At 38.4% G+C, this 19,611-nt stretch overlaps 1 protein-coding gene across 1 annotated transcript; it reads left to right on the top strand.

Moving 5' to 3' along the window:
* The first annotated feature begins 62 nt into the window (after positions 1-62).
* Positions 63-19,565, top strand: LOC133518205 (uncharacterized). The gene is made up of 10 exons (XM_061851834.1): positions 63-215; positions 8,962-9,142; positions 9,822-9,970; positions 10,354-10,524; positions 11,187-11,249; positions 13,255-13,311; positions 15,680-15,860; positions 17,261-17,409; positions 18,278-18,454; positions 19,471-19,565. Exons 1-10 carry the CDS (start codon positions 117-119, stop codon positions 19,552-19,554), a joined length of 1,311 nt encoding a protein of 436 aa, XP_061707818.1. The 5' UTR covers positions 63-116; the 3' UTR covers positions 19,555-19,565.
* The last annotated feature ends 46 nt before the right edge of the window (positions 19,566-19,611 follow it).

Below are 19,611 nucleotides of genomic sequence, written 5' to 3'. Positions count from 1 at the left end.
GAACTTTCAATGCCCTTCGGTACGAGTATAATGGTATAATCCTAACGAAATAAGAAGTCACACGATTTGAAGATTATCATAATAAGAATGGGATTAGATATTTAGTATTGTGTTAAATGAAAACTCGGCTAGATGGTGTTAGAGAAGTGTTTTGTGTTTTGGTTTTAATAATAACAGTGTGGTTTGATGTGGAGAATTTGAAACTTCTTTGCAAGGTACCTATATAAGTAGACATTATTACAAAACAATAATTTCAGGCTAAACGTTATTTTATTGGTATTTCCATCTGCGTAGATGTAGGGTAGCAGACACATTGTAAATGTAACTTTATGAGCCAATCGCCTTTTATATTAAACTTTAATGTTTTGAAGGATACTTACCACTATTAAACTAAGCGTCACTTGCACCAGGGTTAGCCACTAACTCGGGGTTAACCGGCTTAACCCTGGGTTAACGATTAACTCCAAGTTAATGGCTAACCCAGGATTGGTGCCCACGTGTCCCACAACAAGTGGCCCACTATCTCTTTATTAAATCCGTAATTTTTACCACACCTAACGTACCTAAAAACAGTCTAAGTTTGTTCGCACTCTTTTGAGCGGTGAATTTTACGTTCGCAATCTTTTGAGCGGTGAACGAAAACACGCTTCAAAAACAATTGCCGTTGAAAGTGCTGAAACAAATTTATATGCGACTATGGAAATTTAATGTTATGTATGTATTATGTATTGTATGGCTATCTCACTACTACTGACATTGACATCATAAGCGTTTGACTGGCATTGAATGCTCTCAAATCCGTCCCTATAAATAAACAACTATCAATTGTTTTCGTGGTATCAAGTCTACGAGTATTAGAGAATAACCGATTTTTCGAGAGAATTGTTCTCAAGGATCCGAATCAAAACTATTTACTCGTATGACGCTTACACGATGGAAATTACTAACGTTTGGTTACCAAACGGTTCTCATAGTGTTGTGTTCCTGCCGGTAAGTAAGGTTGCCAGAGCTCAACGAGGGGGGGGGGGGGCGGGTTTAGGGTCAGCAACGCGCATGTAACTCCTCTGGAGTTGCAGGTGTACATAGGCTACGGAGACTGCTTGCCTTCAGGCGGGCCGTATGCTTGTTTGCCACCGAAAAAAAACGGTACCAAATGGTACAGTTAATTAAAAATAAGGTTTGGCAAAAATACGTACACTAAATTCGCCCTAACTTAGCATGAAAACATAATTCCGCAAAAATTGTATCATAGGCTTATTCACAATTTCGGATTTGGAATAAGTTTAAGGGTCTGTTCACAATGTCCAAGTCCCGAATAAGCTACTTGCCACTTATCTGACGAATAAAGTCTTCGTTGGCGTTTCACTATCTTCAAATAAGCTTATAACTAATCTGTTAGTTAGCTATCCAATACTTTACTCTTTGTGAAACAGACCCTAGTTAAATTCGAACTTTAAGTATAATTTTCAAAAAAAATAAAATAATTATAAGTTGGAAATGGGTGGTGAAGATAGGATATTTTAGTTTTTTTTTTACTATGAAAATATTTTTAGATAGAAAATTCTTTATTTCATTAAATACAGTACATATAATTTAGGGGATGGTGTCTCCCGGTAAGCAATATTGCCTGTGTTGGGAGGCACCGCTCTTCTGTGATTATTAATAACTAATACTAAGATCTATACTATTTACAAAAATTTACTACCGTAAGTACTATTTACAAACAAAGGTAACCCATTTAATTGTGAATTCAATGGATATCTATTTCTTAGTACAATTATTATTTTAAAAATTTAAAGTAGTAAGCTTTGTGGTAGGTAATTGTTTCGATCGATACTAACCTATGTCCTTCATGGACTCGATAAGTGGTTAACTTCGCCTTGTGACAAATAACAGCTGTAGGGCTAAGTTGGTTGGCTCTTTATCATTAGTCACCATGCCTGTCACGTTCTAACAAGTACGTAAGCGCGAAAGTGACGGGCATAGTGACAAGTGATAAAAGTGGAACCTTCTATCGCTATCGCTTCGACAACGAAACGCTTTGTGTCTCTCTATCACTCCATATTAGTGCGACAGTTAGAGTTGCGTTTCGATCGCTACGGAGCGTAGCGATTTGCAGCCCGCGTAGCCAACGTGCATATCGTTCACGCTCCATAGTGAACGAAACGCAACTGTCACAGTCGCACTAATATGGAAGAGTGATAGAGAGAGATGACTGCGCTACGCTACGGAGCGTTAACGATTGTGACGTTGGCTACGCGGCCTGTACTTACTTAGTAAATACCTAGTTAGCGTTCGATCACTATCGATTTTAGCTGTTTCTTAAGTCCTTAGAAAGAAGCAATGACAGTTATGTATTGACCCTTATACAGGATGTTTATTTAGTTACCTGCAATAATTTAAGGGCTGAAATGGATGAATATATTGGTCATACTGAGCAACTTTTACTATGGGACCAACCCCGAATACGCGAAAAAAAATTGTCTGTTTCATACATTTTGGCTGTCGTGAACACTCTGACCTCGACATTTTCTATGAGAAAGTAATTTTTTTTTTGCGATTTCGGCATTGGTCCCATAGTTTTTTTTTATACTACGTAGGTGGCAAACAAGCATACGGCCCGCCTGATGGTAAGCAGTCTCCGTAGCCTATGTACGCCTGCAACTCCAGAGGAGTTACATGTGCGTTACCGACCCTAACCCCTCCCCCCTCGTTGAGCTCTGGCAACCTTACTCACTGGCAGGAACACAACACAATGAGTAGGGTCTAGTGTTATTTGGCTGCTGTTTTCTGTAAGGTGGAGGTACCCAGTTGGGCTCTGCTCTAGATCTGGAATGACACCCACTGGCTGTGCCCTACCACACAAAGCGAGATGACATTCGCAATGCTCATACCTCTCTTTTGGACGTAGTTTAAGGACGTACCGGGTCCCGAGTAAAAGTTGCTCAATATTATATATTCAGCTAGATATTCAGCTCGTAAATTAATACACGTGACTAAATAAACAGCCTGAAATATATAATTAGTTACTTAATACGGCGCCCTGTAACTATGTAGCCATTGCATTCCTGATAACTACTAAGGTACTTATTTCTGGTATACGAATGCCAAAAATAATAATATCTACATTGAATACAGGCAATTTGTTGTATTGCCTTGGTCATAAGGTGTAAGAACTTTGTGGCGAGCGAGCAAGATATTTCGGGACGACAGTCCGTGACAAATGAATTATCGAGTTCGTCCATGTATTTGTTAACAACTTTGTTGCAGCGATGGTTGTAGGCAGGTATTTTAACCAGTATTTATGTAAATAGTGGATTTGCATAACTTACTTTAATTTTAACATTGCCGTTTTCGACCAACGATTTTTCAGAGTACCGTAGGTATAATTTTAACATGTTATTAATTATTATTAACCTTTTGAACGCCAAGAACACCTAAGGGCGTCGTTACTTGTCGTGCCCACAGCGCCAAGGACAACTATAGGTGTTATGGCGGACGCTGTCAAAGTAACCTTCACATTTTCGAGTAAGGTTTACAATACAATACAATACAATACAAATACTCTTTATTGCACACCTCAATCAAATAATACAACACATAAAGAAGAGGTAAACAACAGGCGGTCTTATCGCTAAAAGCGATCTCTTCCAGACAACCTTACATAGCTTCCTTGCGCCCGCGAGCTAAGCGTTTGAGCGATGTTTGTGTTTATGACATAAAGCGTTCAAAGGGTTAAACCGCGATTGTGCCGCGATTAGAATACGATGGAGCAAATTATGTCATTTATAATTAATACATGAAATGGCACGGTCAATGGTAGAATGTGCAGATAAGTGAAAGTCCTTATTTCAGTTACAAAACTTGGAAAAAAAATCATTTAATAGTTTTCGTTATTCAAATAACTGCCCGCAATTTATATTTAATAGTCATTAAAAAAAATTAAAAGAATCACTTATTTCGAACAAAAGTCCGTAATGTGTTAGTAACATTATACTAATACTTAAATTTAGGGTTAATACAAACTACAGGTTGTTTATTTAGGCACCTGCAAAAAATTACGGGCTGAATATACATGACATACTGAGCCACTTTTACTATTGAACCAACCCCGAGACCGCAAAAAAAATTGTCTGTTTCATAGATTTTGTTTTGACTTGACATTTTCTGTGGGAAAGTAATTTTTTTTTGCAATTTGGGATTGGTCTCATAGTAAAAGTTGCTCAATATGACCTATATATTCAACCCGTAAATTATTGCATCTAAATAAACATCATATATATTAAAACAATATTTTACATAATGGGATAGCAAATGCACCGACGAGAAGTTTCCATAGTTGCGAAACTTTCCACATGAGAATTTCCCGGTAACTTCTGAGAATGTTCTCGAGAACGAGAATTTATTGGAATACTTAATGATTAATTTTTAACAAGCAGAAACGTCTGCGAACGATGCTATTAAGCTTAGAATAAACTTAAAAGTAGAAAAATTACTGTCTTGGGTGAGACTTGATCTCACGGCCTCTGGATCGATACTCCAGCGCTCTGCCATCTGAGCCACCAAGACCTCATTACTCTTCGGTCACCAGTTACGTCAACCAGACGTTTCGCGATTTCTCCAAAAAACTTGTGCGCGCTGGGACCCCATGGACCTAGAGTAACTTATCACTTATCAACAAAATAACGAACTGTAAAAGACAATAACATATACGTAATAACATGTAGTTTAAAATTATGACCATTCAAACTTTATTCTAAGGACATTCTCTTTTTTTTACAATAAGTTTCATGTTGCAGCAATGTTCTGCGAATATTCTCGAGAATATTTCCGCGTTTTGGGAATGTTCTGCAATTTGTTCATTGCTAGGCATGTAGCTGCACCAAGTGCTTTAGCCATGGTGAGTCCCACCGTTCGGCCAAGCATGCTTATTTACAGGCTTAAAATAAAATACTTCATTAATACTACAGCCCGCACTCAAGGATTTTCGTGCCTCATTAAAACGCACTCTTTTGATTCTGTCATTAAAAAATTGGCTGTCACCGAGGCCGCAGTTCCGCTCATTAGTGACATTGTGCCGCGACACTCGTGACAGCTAGGTAGCGGTCATTGTCAATGCGCGCGCGTCGAAAATAGATCGCGCGCTGCTCGATTACTGTGAGAATACAGTGATTGGACTGATTGGACAAGGTCTATTGACGCTTGTAAGGCCATCAACATCACTATGCCAAATTTTTAGGGTTCCGTAGTCAACTAGGAACCCTTATAAGAACCCTTAAGTAGAGCTTAAGAAAGACATTAAATGAAAACTATAGCGGACATAATCAGTTTAGCTGTTTTTGAGTTATCGCAAAAAGTTTCCCCTTCATAATAAGAAGACTTACAGTTCATCCCTTGGTTAATAATCTACTATACTTTAAGCTCCAGTTTAGCTTATTGTGACGGAAGAGTAACTACGGAACCCAACTCTGAGCATGGCCCGATATGTTCTTGTTTTAGATTAGAAATTGTATAACCTCAAAAGTAGTGCTAACTTTTTTCCTCCTTAATTAAATCTGAGTAACTATGTACTGAATTATAGTGTCCTTTACATATTATTGTCATAGAAACCCTAGTGTTTCTAATGAGCATCTAAGGTAGAAGTACTAGTGCTCGACGCTGCACTAGTATTCGACATGGGCACTTTATGTCAAAGTGACAAGGATTAAGTTCGAATACAGAAAAATCTTCGTTGTTCAAATTTAACCTATATTTCCATGAAATAAAGTGCCCATGTCGGTGACTAGTGCAGCGTCGAGCACTAGTACTTCTACCTTACTTAGTTCTAAAGAATAATTGCCCGCCGCCCGAATAGGGTTGTTTCCAATTTTTTGAAACGCTTGTATTACGTTCTATATTAACTAAAAGTTGCCCTAAAATTCAACTTTTATACTAAAAACGGCTTTAAATATGTTAAATTAACAAAATATATTTTGACAGATGCTTTCGCGCCCAAAACGCTCTTTGAAAATTGTGTGACGTCACAGTTTACGGTTTGACACATAACTAGATACACACGTAGAAGATATTACGAACTGTCAACTGACATTTGTCATTTGTTGTTTATCGCGTAACTGTCAACAGTGTCAATCCGAGAGTTGTGACGTCATCACGATCTTCAATGACGTTTCGAGTTTGGTCACGGGACGTGTGCCAAAAGATATTTTAAATTCAATATTTACAAAAATATGGTCATTACAGGTCCCCTAAAAGTAGTTTAACATGTTCTTATAATTCAAAAGAATTTATTGGGATACAATTCTGCCCTAAGATTTGTAGATGGAAACAACCCTATTACCATTTAGCACTAAAGCAACTTTCTTCGACGCACATTACAGAAGGTCTTGTTTGGACTCGTGTCACTTGTGAAATCTTTTAACTAGGGCTATTATTTTGATCTAAACGTTTATCTCATATCCTGTACTATCATTTAACAATAAAAAAAGTACAGGTCAACGACCGTGTTTTCGAAAAAAAAGATGAAATGTAAAAAAAGAGTAAATTTTTGAAGACAATTTTTATCTTTGTTATTAATTCTCGAGTAATTGTGGAAAATTCTCTGTAACAATTATGCTTGAAATTTATGCCCTGATTGAAAGCCTATCGATTGATTATTATTTTTTAAATATGCGATAGGTAAATGGACAGATAATTATACATTGACCAAGTGCAGTCGTGTTTGGCGCCATAAAACTTTGAAGGGGTGCATTTTTAAAATGGTTGAGAAAAAACATAGGTTTGTCGATAAAATTCATCGTACTATACGTGAGCCGTTAACGGCTCCACTATACGTGCACAAACACATTGTATGTGTACCTATAGATACTTTTGAAACGTTGTTTGATCCGCTACTTTTGATGCTGACTGTACCTACACTAACTCAACCACCGAAACCAACTAGATATAGGCATGACAATGGAAGTGACTAGTTTACCTACGACAGATACATACAATAATGTCCAAAATATATTGCAAACGTTGTAAGGAAGCAATTGACAAACAACTTGCGTGTTCTGTGCTGTGTGCCTCACGTGCTCGCGAAGACAGGGTATCTATATAGTTTTCTACCATCGATAGTTCACGAAACATTCGGGAACATTCATTGCAACCATAGAGAAATATAGGAGGGAAAGAGTGCTAACTCCATACATCAGTTTTCTTACCAAAACGCGAGTTATTTCGTAAAATGTAAATCTAGCGGGAAGTAATGCATTTATGAGTACCGCTACTTGATGTCACGCGTGTCGCGACTGACGTAAAATGTATTGCTATAACAATTCACAACTAATATAACAATCAGAGGAGCTGAAAATAGAGTTCCGGTTAATCCGGTTATAATATTAGCTGAGAATTGTAGAGCATTAGACTTCGTTCGTCGCGACATCTATTGTCAACTAGCAGTACTGATAAATTCGCTACTTGACGCTAGATGTAATAAGCGTGTTGGTAAGAAAACTGATGTATGGAGTTAGCAATCTCACCTTTCTATTGTCGAGTTCACAAACATCTTTAGAGTCAGACTAAACTAACTCTGCACCGTGTTTGATAGCACAGAATATGTAAGTATTATTTTTAATGTCATAATTTCATAGAAGTTTAACGTTTATGATAACACTTCCACACTCTGTGTTACCAAACATGTTGCAGAGTTGTCGCAATCGCAAAACGTCGTAAGCGCCGTAAAACTCATTGCGCTTACGCATTTAGGGCGCGAGATCTACGCTCCGCTTCTATGGTTTGTTGTCAAAACAACAACAACTCATGGCGAAAAATACTGGTTCTCTGTGCCGGTTCTATACGTAGTAATAAATAGTAATAATAGACGATATTCACACAACCTTATTGTCAATGTCTTAGAGGCGTGCTATTATTTTTGTAACGTTGGCTTATGTAAATGTATGTGAACTCGATCTTCGTGTTCGTGTCGCTCTACATACGGTTACGATACAACACAACCACAACATACCTAGTGAGATGAAAATAGCTAGGATGAGACAAAACCCATCATGTCCAAAATCGAAGACAAGTTGTTACATCTATAGACTTACCACTTTTGGATAAAGTTTTTGAAGTACATTTTGGCGTTACGTCCTTCATACATATGCAATTCGAGACAAAATATTTCTTTACATTTCAAGTAAGTATCTAAGAGCGAAGAATAGTTTTACGATCCTAGCGGTTATATCGCTTCGTATTTTTTCTATGAAATCCCATTTCCGGAGAAAACGTTTTCCACTAACTAAATCTTAACAAATCACTTTGATTTTGATGTCGATCGCTTCAGCATGATATATTCTAGGTTTATAGGTTTCGCTTTAAGAAAACTCATTGGGGACATAGGGCTCGCAGAAGAATTATCTATTTGTGGTGGTTGAGCCAGCCTCCTTCTCAACTGATCGTCTCCATGTGGTACGAGCCCGCCCCAACCGTTTACTGCCAGTCGATTGCCAGCGGAGACCCTGCTTGGATAGTTGGTTGTTCGGTCTACGGGGCGTGTGTCCAATCCATCGGGCACCACTAGCACATGCTGAGGGCCTACCGTGAAACATGACAATCGAAATTTCATTGTGTGCCTCTCTATCAGTCTTGCATATTCAAGCGTTAAAGAAGCAGATGACGAAGTTTCGATCGTTGCATTTCGCGGTAGGCGGATCAAAATTATTTTCGTTTAAGTACTTGTTTTTTGTCACCAAAAAAGTACTCCGTCAAAATTTTGATTTGAATTTTCATTACCGATTTTCATCCGACTTATCAGTGGGAAGCAAGGAATGCAAAGGCTGCTCGTTAAAATATGTAGACACTTTGCTGTGGTATTCTTCTATGTCTTCGAGTTTAGCCACGAGTTATTGGTAGGTACTGTTGCGACTGTTGAGCATTAAGTTTGAAGGTATATACTATAAATAACTTTTCCACGATTCACAGGCCCCCATCGACAAGCCAATCGTGTGGGTGCTCGGAGGCCCGGGATCTGGTAAAGGCACGCAATGCGACAAGATCATCGCCAAGTATGGCTTCACACATTTGTCTTCTGGCGACCTTTTGAGGGCGGAAGTGAAGAGCGGCTCAGAGAGAGGGAAAAGCCTCACAGCTATCATGGAGCGAGGTAAGCATAAATTCACATACTTCCACTACGAGCGAGTGCTATCCCGAATATTGATAAAGTGGAAAGCTACACAACCAAAATATTTCTTTCAACCACCACCCTTCCTGTTCCCAGCAACTTTTCCCATCCTTATTAGTGGCCTATAAAACTTTGCGCTGTTAGGTAGTATACAAAAGCTTAAGTTTCTGGATTCACTACCAGTTGTATCTACTCGTAACTGTTATGTTTAAGTAAATGCCCAGAGATTTAATAAATTTTGCGCCAAGCAGCGCACGACACATTTATGCACCTTACGTTTCTTCTGCTCAACGTGATATAGAACTTTCTCATTGGTGAATTATATCAGTCAGATGTATGAAGACTAGACGCCTGTAAGCGCTCTATTTAGAGCCCCGCGTACATATTAAGTATCTAAAAGCCAGATTTTACAGTGGAGAAAACAAGCACCTGATGTTCATATTCATATTCATATATTTATTCATAATAATTCATATTATATGTCACAATATTATTTAAAATTAATAATTATTTACAAAACATGATTTGTAACATTTTACATAATAATAAAAAAATAGATGTCGAGGCACTACGGTGACCAATTAGCAAGACACGGTCATTCAAAAAACCTATGAAGTATATACATATAACTATTATGTAACGAAAACATTTATCGTTCCAGGTGAACTGGTTCCCAACGAGTTAGTTCTGGAGCTGCTGAAGGACGCCATTGAAGCTAAACTCGCGGAGTCAAATGGCTTCCTCATCGACGGCTACCCTCGCGAGAAGAGCCAAGGCGAAGCCTTTGAGAAGACCATTGCTCCTTGCACTGTGAGTAGTGTTAAATGTTCTACAATAACAGACGGGTAGGGACGCGCCTATATCTTAGAGAAATGCTCACGTCTATATTGAAAGATTGAGAAAATGTCATTAAGCTAATTCATGTTGTGAAAAATCAGAATAAAGAATCTGATTGTTGTGTTGATCTGACACTGCAAACGTCCCATCGTTGTTTTCACGTTCAAGAAAATAATTTCCAAAACATTTTAAATTAATTATACCTTTAGAAATCAGGCAGTAATATCGCCTATAAATAGCTCCTTAAAATTAACGTGTTATAATTTAGAAGATAATTCCTTCAGCCATGCATTTCTACTTTTTTTAGTCTTTTGTCCGTACTATTAATCTTTTACCTATTACCTATAAATTTCCAGGTAATTATCTACTTCGAAGCAACACCTGAAACCCTAACCAAGCGTCTCCTAGGTCGTGCTGCCAGCTCGGGTCGCGCTGATGACAACGAGGAGACCATCAAGCTGAGACTGAAGACCTTCGTCGCCAACAACGAGCTCGTGTTAGCACAGTACCCTGATAAATTGAAGAGGGTAAGTGCTTAAAGACCCCTACAACGACGAACTAGAAAACCTGAGCAAGCATCTCCTAGGCCGCGCCGCCAGCTCGGGTCGCGCTGATGACAATGAGGAAACCATCAAACTTTAGACAGTAGACATTCGTCGACAAAGAGCTGGTGCTAGTACCCCGACAAGTTGACGAGGGTGAGTGGGTTCGAAGACCATTGACTCCCTGACGAGACTGACAATAACTTATATGTAATGGTGCAATGCCCCGACAAGTTGTTGAGGACTTTAAAACACACAAGCGTCACGTCACGCAACAAGGTGTTATAAGTTTGACAATGCGTCTTTATTGTCACGCTGCTAGCTCCGGCCTTCTGATGACAAAAAGACCATCAAGCTATGTATATATAAGTACATTAATACGTGTAGGTTCTTTAGGACAGTGAGTTGTACATATTGGCAACGTGATAAGAGTACAAGAAAAGTTGATGAATGATATTAATAACCAAACATGACACAATCCTGATCTTTGAGCTCTCGGCATTTTGAACTTTCTGTCGCCGTTGTTAATGAATAAATTGCCATCGCAGGGTGATGTAATTTCATTCGGGGAGAGTGGTGCGAGGCCATTCTGTTTAAATATTAATGCTTGATTGATCATGTATTAATAATTTTATTTGTAATTGCAGATAGACGCCGAGAGGAGCGTGGACGACATCTTTGCCGAAGTGGTGAGCATCCTCGACGCCATCGTGAAGGCCTAACGTCCCCCGCCCGCTTTGTACATACACGCCAATATTTATAAACATTTGTTGAGCAATAAATATTATGTTTTTATTCTGTTATTATTGTCTTTTCTTCGTCGCTGAGAGGGAAAAGGTGTTTTGAATTTAGCTCTCGACACTAAATATTAATAAAAACACACTCACGTCACGCTTGTATTGTAAGTCCAAACTTGCCGTTTGTATGGAGAAGCGGTCGTCCACTATCTTCTTAAGTATTAATTAGCCTTTTTTTAGGGTTCCGTAGCCAAATGGCAAAAAACGGAACCCTTATAGATTCGTCATGTCCGTCTGTCTGTCCGATTCTGTCACAGCCACTTTTTTCCGAAACTATAAGAGCTATACTGTTCAAACTTAGTAAGTGGATGTATTCTATGAACCGCATTAAGATGTTCACACAAAAATAGAAAATAAACAATAAATTTTGGGGGTTCCCCATACTTAGAACTGAAACTCAAAAAATCTTTTTTCATCAAACCCATACGTGTGGGGTATCTATGGATAGGTCTTCAAAAATGATATTGAGGTTTCTAATATCATTTTTTTCTAAAGTGAATAGTTTGCGCGAGAGACACTTCCAAAGTGGTAAAAAGTGTGTCCCCCCCCCCGTAACTTCTAAAATAACAGAATGAAAAATCTAAAAAAAATATATGATATACATTCCCATGCACACTTCCACCGAAAATTGGTTTGAACGAGATCTAGTAAGTAGTTTTTTTTTTAATACGTCATAAAATTAAAAAAAAATTTTTTTTTTCATCAAACCCATACGTGTGGGGTATCTATGGATAGGTCTTCAAAAATGATATTTAGGTTCCTAATATCATTTTTTTCTAAACTGAATAGTTTGCGCGAGAGACACTTCTAAAGTGAAAAAATGTGTGTCCCCCCCCCTGTAACTTCTAAAATAACAGAATGAAAAATCTAAAAAAAATATATGATATACATTACCATGCAAACTTCCACCGAAAATTGGTTTGAACGAGATCTAGTGAGTAGTTTTTTTTTGATACGTCATAAAATGAAAAAAAAATTTTTTTCATCAAACCCATACGTGTGGGGGGGGGGGGTATCTATAGATAGGTCTTCAAAAATGATATTTAGGTTCCTAATATCATTTTTTTCTAAACTGAATAGTTTGCGCGAGAGACACTTCCAAAGTGGTAAAATGTGTGTCCAAAGTGGTAAAATGTTGAACAAGATCTAGCAAGTAGATTTTTTTTAATACGTCTCAAATGGTACGGAACCCTTCATGCGCGAGTCCGACTCGCACTTGGCCGCTTTTGTTAATTAATCAAACTCCAAATAACACCCTACTCATAGTGTTGTGTGCCTACAAGAGCTCAACGAGGGTGCGGAGTATTAGGGTCGGCACCGCGCATTAACTTCTCCGGAGTTGCAGGCATACATAGGCTACGGAGACTGCTTACCATCAGGCGGGCCGTATGCTTGTTTGCCACCGACGTAGTATTAAAAAAAAATTTGGGAACAAATCTAACTATCATATTTTATTATCTTGCTTAAGTTATGAATAAACTTTCTTTTCTGCTATGCAGATAAACACCGAGAGGTTTTCAAAGACGTGGTATTGGATCCGATAATCTCTCTGCAGAGCGCATAATCTATGCTCGTCTATGCTAACTTTTCACCAATTTGAAGAACAAAGTGAGGGTGTTTATTTATAAACGTCATATTTTCATATAAATTCGACATTGATGATGGCATCTGTTATTGCCAATACCATGCTGATTTATATATCTTGGCCCTGGTAAAAACTTTGGTTTTTAGTACTTTAGATATTACTGTCATCAAATATACTATTTTTCGAATGTGAAACGATGTATTCAATATTTTTTTTATGAAACTGATGACCTGATACGACGATTGAAGGCATATTTTTAAAGATAGTCTCTGATTATCAATTTTCAACACGATCATGACGAAGCTTGTACCGTAATGACAATTAAATCATCAGGCTGAGTCTGAAGATCTTAGAGAGGTGCTGGCGCAGTGCCCCGACAAGTTGTTCAGGGTGTTTTTAGGGTTCCGTAGCCAAATGGCAAAAAACGGAACCCTTATAGACTCGTCATGTCCGTCTGTCTGTCCGTTTATGTCACAGTCACTTTTTTCCGAAACTATAAGAGCTATACTGTTCAAACTTGGTAAGTGGATGTATTCTATGAACCGCATTAAGATTTTCACACAAAAATAGAAAAAAAAAAACAATAAATTTTGGGGGTTCCCCATACTTAGTATCTGTGGATTGGTCTTCAAAAATAATATTGAGGTTTCTAATATCATTTTCTTTCTAAACTGAATAGTTTGCGCGAAAGACACTTCCAAAGTGGTAAAATGTGTCTCGTCCCCCCCCCCCCCCCCCTGTAACTTCTAAAATAAGAGAATGATAAACCTAAAAAAAATATATGATGTACATTACCATGCAAACTTCCACCGAAAATTGGTTTTTACGAGATCTAGTAAGCAGTTTTTTTTAATACGTCATAAATGGTACGGAACCCTTCATGGGCGAGTCCGACTCGCACTTGTTTTCTCATGGACAACCACTCTTGAAATCCTGACTTTAAAGTATTTTAATGCATCAAACATGCATTTTTGTGGTAGTTTTATGCCATTTCTATAACAGGCTATCCACTGAGCATGTTGGTAAATCAGCATACAACATCTCTTCGAATAAACTGTGTCAGTATTGTCCCCTGGACAACGGGACAGGATAACAACACAAAAAAGTTGATTCGCCCAATGCGTTTTTTGGTCACGCTGCTAGTTATGCAGCGTGACCCCTCTAACATGCCGCCAGCAGGTGTAAAGGTACTCTGACAGCTAGGGTGACTAGGAACCGACCAGCACTCCTGCTGCAGAAGAGGCCACCCACGCTGTCTACTACGGAGCCGCATTGGCAGAGATACGGGACCTTAGTCACAGCCCGCAGTCACTAACTAGCAGCCAGACGAAAAGTGACATTATCAAGAAGCGTTCCTATAGACGGAGAAAGTAAGGCTAGTTACCACTGGCCAGACTCCCATTCCACAGCAGCAAGAAGACGAGCACGCTCTCAACCAAGCTAGTTGACGTATTAAAAAGATGATTCCGTACACGCTGACAGAGCGACCCATCCTACTACCCCTTCGAGCAAAGGTTGGTATGGTAGGTTGGCATTCGGGCAAGACAATGACCATACATTTTTGGTCTCAGCGCAGTGCACCGGCCCTAGATCCCCAAATGAAGAACCTAAAATACCCCTTATCAATCCCTGCGCGCTATGCACCGAAGCCAAAAAAGCGGCACCGCCACACACAACCTAATAGGTAGAGTAGCTCCAGTATCTTGAATCAAAAGAAATTCTAAAATCCGCCAGGGAATCCTTTACCAACTCATCCAGCTTCAAAATAAGATTAGGGAATTCCCAGAAGTGACTGCAACGAAGAACGTATGTAAACTTTGTACAAAAAGGCAATGACGAATGATAGTCTAAGCTGTGTCCAATAGGCAGTCCGAAACAAACTTGAAATTTTGAATTTTATCCTCAACGTAATCATCGAAAGCTTGCTCCAAAACGGGACACCCAATCTTCATTGACTATTGTCGAAAATTGGTATTCTTGGGTCCGTACCTTCATTTGATCGGTCATAACTTACAATCGAATAAAGTGGAATCGGCGAGCCAAATTGGCATTGGCGTCCATAGTGTCCACACCACCTGATTCATCAGTTTGGCTAAAAATTGTTCACCTCTGGACTGACCTTCATATGTAATGCTACATTAAATTTATTCTCTTTGGTCCCTATATTACTTTACTCTTTGCTTTGGTTTCAAATGTCATCCATGATCAATTTGTCAAACAAAATAAAAATAAAATGCATTAAAAATGCCTCCTAAGAGTCCCAAGAGTCCTAAAAAGCCAATTCGACCCAAGCGCGATGAAGTAGTAATAGAAGAACCACCTGGATGCAATATATTCTGTCATTTAGCCACGCATCCACATGTGGTAGGTAATGTAGTTCGGTAAGTTTGTTGGAAAAAAAATCATCATAAAGAGGCAGAGATAAGACAAAATTTTGGGTTTATAAAATCACACACTGATTTCTTCGTATTTAAGTACTGTGCGACACGCTCACGTTCGCAACTCACTCAACGGGACTCACTTAATCGGAGAGAACCCCCATCCAACTCCCTCCTCATCCTCTGCGACCATTCGCGCGCGTGATTCGAACTCATCAACCAATCGCGTTGTGGCGTTAGATTGGCTCGATGTCGTGTGCGTGACACCGCTTGCTGTACTGGTCCCATTCTTATTGCCCGTGGGGCCTGCCCTAGATATATATCAATACGTTTTAGATATTTTTCGATTTAAAATTTGTACTATCTGTATCACTTGATAGCCACCCGCCCACAAGCCAATAATATGGATCCTCGGTGGCCCAGGAGTGGGTAAAGGCACGCAATGCCACAAGATCGTGGCCAAGTATGGCTTCACACATCTCTCCACGGGAGACCTACTTCGCGCCGAGGTGCTGAAAGGCACTGATCTTGGGAAGCACATTGCTGGAATCATCAAGCATGGTAAGTGTATAAAAACAAAATGAATCTTGAAAACCTAATTTGCCTAACAAACATAAAAAGGATGACAAGTCGCCAAGCAGGAACTATGCATCGTTGAAGAGTTCCATCCAGCAGTGCCACATCATCAAATGTCACTTTTTTACATGGAAATGTTTGATTTGTTGATGAAAATACAAAAATCACTATATGTATGTTTTTCACATTTGAAGAGTTCCCTCGATTCCTCATAGATTCTACCATCAGATCTCGCGCTTGACAAAAAAATGTCTCGAAAACCTAATTTGCCTAACAAACATAAAGAAGACGACAAATCGCCAAGCGGGAACTATGCGTCGTTGAAGAGTTCCATTCTGATCAGCATCAGCAGTTCCACATCACCAGATATCACTTTGTAAATGTAAATGCATGCTTGATTTGGTGATGAAAATATAAAAATCACTACATGTATGCCTTTCACATTTGAGGAGTTCCCTCGATTCCTCATGGATCCCATCATTAGAACTGAGTTTTGACAAAAACGGGACCAATCTGTATTATATAGATTCAATCAAAAAAAAATCGAAATCGGTCCAGAAATGACGGAGTTATGAAGTAACTCGAATTGATAACCTCCTCCTTTTGAAATTCGAAACAGTAATACTGCATTCAAAGATTTAAAAGAATAAGTTACTTTGTCTGGAAATCGAACCGACTCAAACGTGAAAAAAAAAACATCATGTAATGTATTTTTATGATGCCAGTCCAAAGAATGCACAAAAAATAAGTGATCTCAGAAATATGATATCGCAAAAGAAATGAATAGAGTAAAATTTTTGATTAAAATTTCAAGATTCGGTTTAATTCCCAGAAAAAGTAAGCAAATTAATTTTTTTTTAGAAATTCTTTGAATGCAATATTATTTACTTTTAAAAATTAAATAAAGTCTTCTTTCAGCAAAATATCCTATCTACGATATTTGAGGTACATTCCTTTGGTGTCCTATAGTCTTGAGACGCCCTGTATAATCAAAATTACGCGCTCATTTTAAAAATACATCCTGATAGATTTAGTGGTCTGTATCCTGATATTAAAATGATAATTAGTATGAACAATATTTAATCTCTGATAACTCAGAGCCGTAGTATCACGCAATTTCTAACAATGTTTAATTGTATCCTTTAGACCGATTCACGCTTGACCGGTGTTGTTATGCTTAACATTTTTAATTATTGTTATGTAGTATATTTTTCTTTATTGTCACTCCTGAACTATATTTTAGACCTATACAGGTCTTAATTAATTTTGATGGATTTTATCATGCTGAAGTTGCTAAGCCTACCTCGGGTCCACCTTGTAAAGTAAGCATCCTCTGCATTAATAGTCTGTGCCTGTTTCGTATCTGAAATCCGGAGTTATTCCAGGTAATCTGGTGCCCAACGAGGTAGTCCTACACCTCCTCAAAGAAGCCATTAACAAGAACAAAGCGACCTCCAAAGGCTTCCTCATCGACGGGTACCCGCGAGAGAAGAGTCAGGGCGAGGAATTTGAGAAGGCCATATCACCCGCCAGTGTGAGTAAGAGAAACATAAGTCTAGATACGAATAGACTACCCCTCCCTGGGCTCCGTGATAAAAAAAGATTTAAAAAAGATGTATACACAGGTTGGTTAAGGTGACCTGTACCTTAAGAAGAAAGTCGTCCATACAAAAAGAGAAAACTTTTTTACACTTCTAAATATTTTCCAATCTCCATGATTTTTTAGGATGTTATTGACACAATGAAAAACCAGGTTTATAGATTTCCTTTTTTTTACATAATTTGCAAAACAAGAAATTAATTTTTTTAAGCGAAAACTAGAATATATTATGCCGAAGCGATCGACATCAAAATCAAAGTGATTAATTAAGATTTAGTGGAAAACCTTTTCTCCCGAAATGGGATTTTATAGAAAAAGTACCGTTATTTCGCTAGGATCGCAAAGCAATTTTTTCCTCTTAACTACCAGACGGAGCACATTCGAACAATCGTGTTCCCGCACTAAGTACAAATTTAATATGGGAACGCGACCGCTTATTTAAGTTTCGCTCACAAATCCCACAAATCGAGCTAAAGTAATATTTTATATTTCCCAGTATTTTTGCCGATGTTCTGATATTTAGTGAAACGGCAAACTTAGGCCCGCCATCGGTTGCAACTGTTCGAAACCAACCTGGCCCCCTTTCAAAACTGTTTTTTTTTTTGGTACATTGCGGACTATACAGGTTACATCCAATTCAGCCGACCGATCAAATAGCGCATTGTAATGAAACAGCATGCAAGCTCTCGCACTGTCTGAGCCCTTAGTTTATAGGGACTTAATCAGTATTCCTATGTAGACTAAGGAATACTTAGTCAGTCTTCCCTAGACAGCAGTTTTAAATTGCCAATTTTCTCCCCAGGCAATACTATACTTCGAAGCGACACCGGCCACGTTGAGGAAGCGAATCCTGCACCGCGCGGCCAACGCCAAAGAGAAACGTTTTGACGACACAGAGGAAGCCATCCAGATCAGGCTCAAGACGTTTATGGAAAACAATGATCGCGTGCTGGCTCAGTACCCGCATAAGTTCAACAAGGTTAGCATGTTTGCACAGAAAAAAAATAGTTCTCCAGCCAAGTAAATACTCTTGTGTCAAGACATTTTGTGTTTCCTATATAAGGAAACAATAAAATTCTTGCGTCAAGATATATAAAATATTTCAAAGTCTATTATTTAAGCTAAAAAATTAAATTCTCTATCCGAGCTATAAAAAGTTTTTTTTTAAAAGCTCATTATTCTCACCAAGAGCGTTTACGTTTTGTTTTAAGTATTGTATTTTTTAAATTGAACCTAACTGTCTTAGTGCAATACTTAAAGAACTTGTGCCAAGAAAGTTTGTTTCTTGGGGTTAGATACTCATAATTGAATTGAGAATTATATTTCTTCATAAAAACAAGAAAAAGCATTGGTTCAAGAGTACGTTACTCAATATGAAATATGATATTATTTATATCTAGAGCTGAAATCTCTTAGCGCCAAGTTTAGTATGTCTTGAATAAAGAATTAATTTTCTTAAACCAACACCTTTTTCGTCATTTGTTGAAATCTTTTCGTAATCCTTTTCATCTTCTTCTTCTTCCTAGCGTTGTCCTGGCATTTTGTCACGGCTCATGGGAGCCTGGGGTCCGCTTGGAAACTAATCCCCAGAATTGGCGTAGGCACTAGTTTTTGCGAAAGCGACTGTCATCTGACCTTTCAACCCAGAGGGTTAAACTAGAGGGCCTTATTGGGATTATTAGCCCGGTTAGCCAGGATGGCATTTGGCCTTGATTAAAACCTGTAAAGACTCAATACAAAACGTACAATTATGTGTTCACGCCCTCTTCAAACGACTATTATTATAGGATAATAATAATACTAATAGGCCTCACATCCAGATATAAAAGAATCTCGTGAACTCCTTTTAAAGGGTGAAGACGTAGAGACGCTTTTTGATCATTATTAATTTATATAGTCTGTGCGGAAAGAGAAGAGTCGTGGAATGTATTGGGCTCCATACATTCCACGGCTCTTCTCTTTCCGAACAGACACTAAAAACTTTGTTTTCTGCAGATAAACGCCGAGAGAACTATTGATGAGGTTTTCAAAGACGTGGGAGCTGTTCTGGATCCGATAGTCTCTCTGCAGAGTGCTTAATATTACGAGTAGTAAGTATGCTGGTAAAAAAATGGTTTAGTAACTTAATCCCTGTTA

This window comes from Cydia pomonella, chromosome 5 (assembly GCF_033807575.1).
Source record: "Cydia pomonella isolate Wapato2018A chromosome 5, ilCydPomo1, whole genome shotgun sequence".
Lineage (NCBI taxonomy): Eukaryota > Metazoa > Arthropoda > Insecta > Lepidoptera > Tortricidae > Cydia > Cydia pomonella.
The sequence above is the reverse complement of the archived record's forward strand: the minus strand, read 5'-3'. Positions and strand labels throughout refer to the sequence as shown.

Excerpts from the sequence above, each read along its gene's own strand:
- LOC133518205 (XM_061851834.1), top strand. The coding sequence starts at position 117 with ATGAAAACTCGGCTAGATGGTGTTAGAGAAGTGTTTTGTGTTTTGGTT. Across the intron at positions 9,971-10,353 it reads AGACCATTGCTCCTTGCACT|GTAATTATCTACTTCGAAGC; the intron begins GTGAGTAGTGTT and ends ATAAATTTCCAG. Across the intron at positions 13,312-15,679 it reads GCCCCGACAAGTTGTTCAGG|CCACCCGCCCACAAGCCAAT; the intron begins GTGTTTTTAGGG and ends ATCACTTGATAG.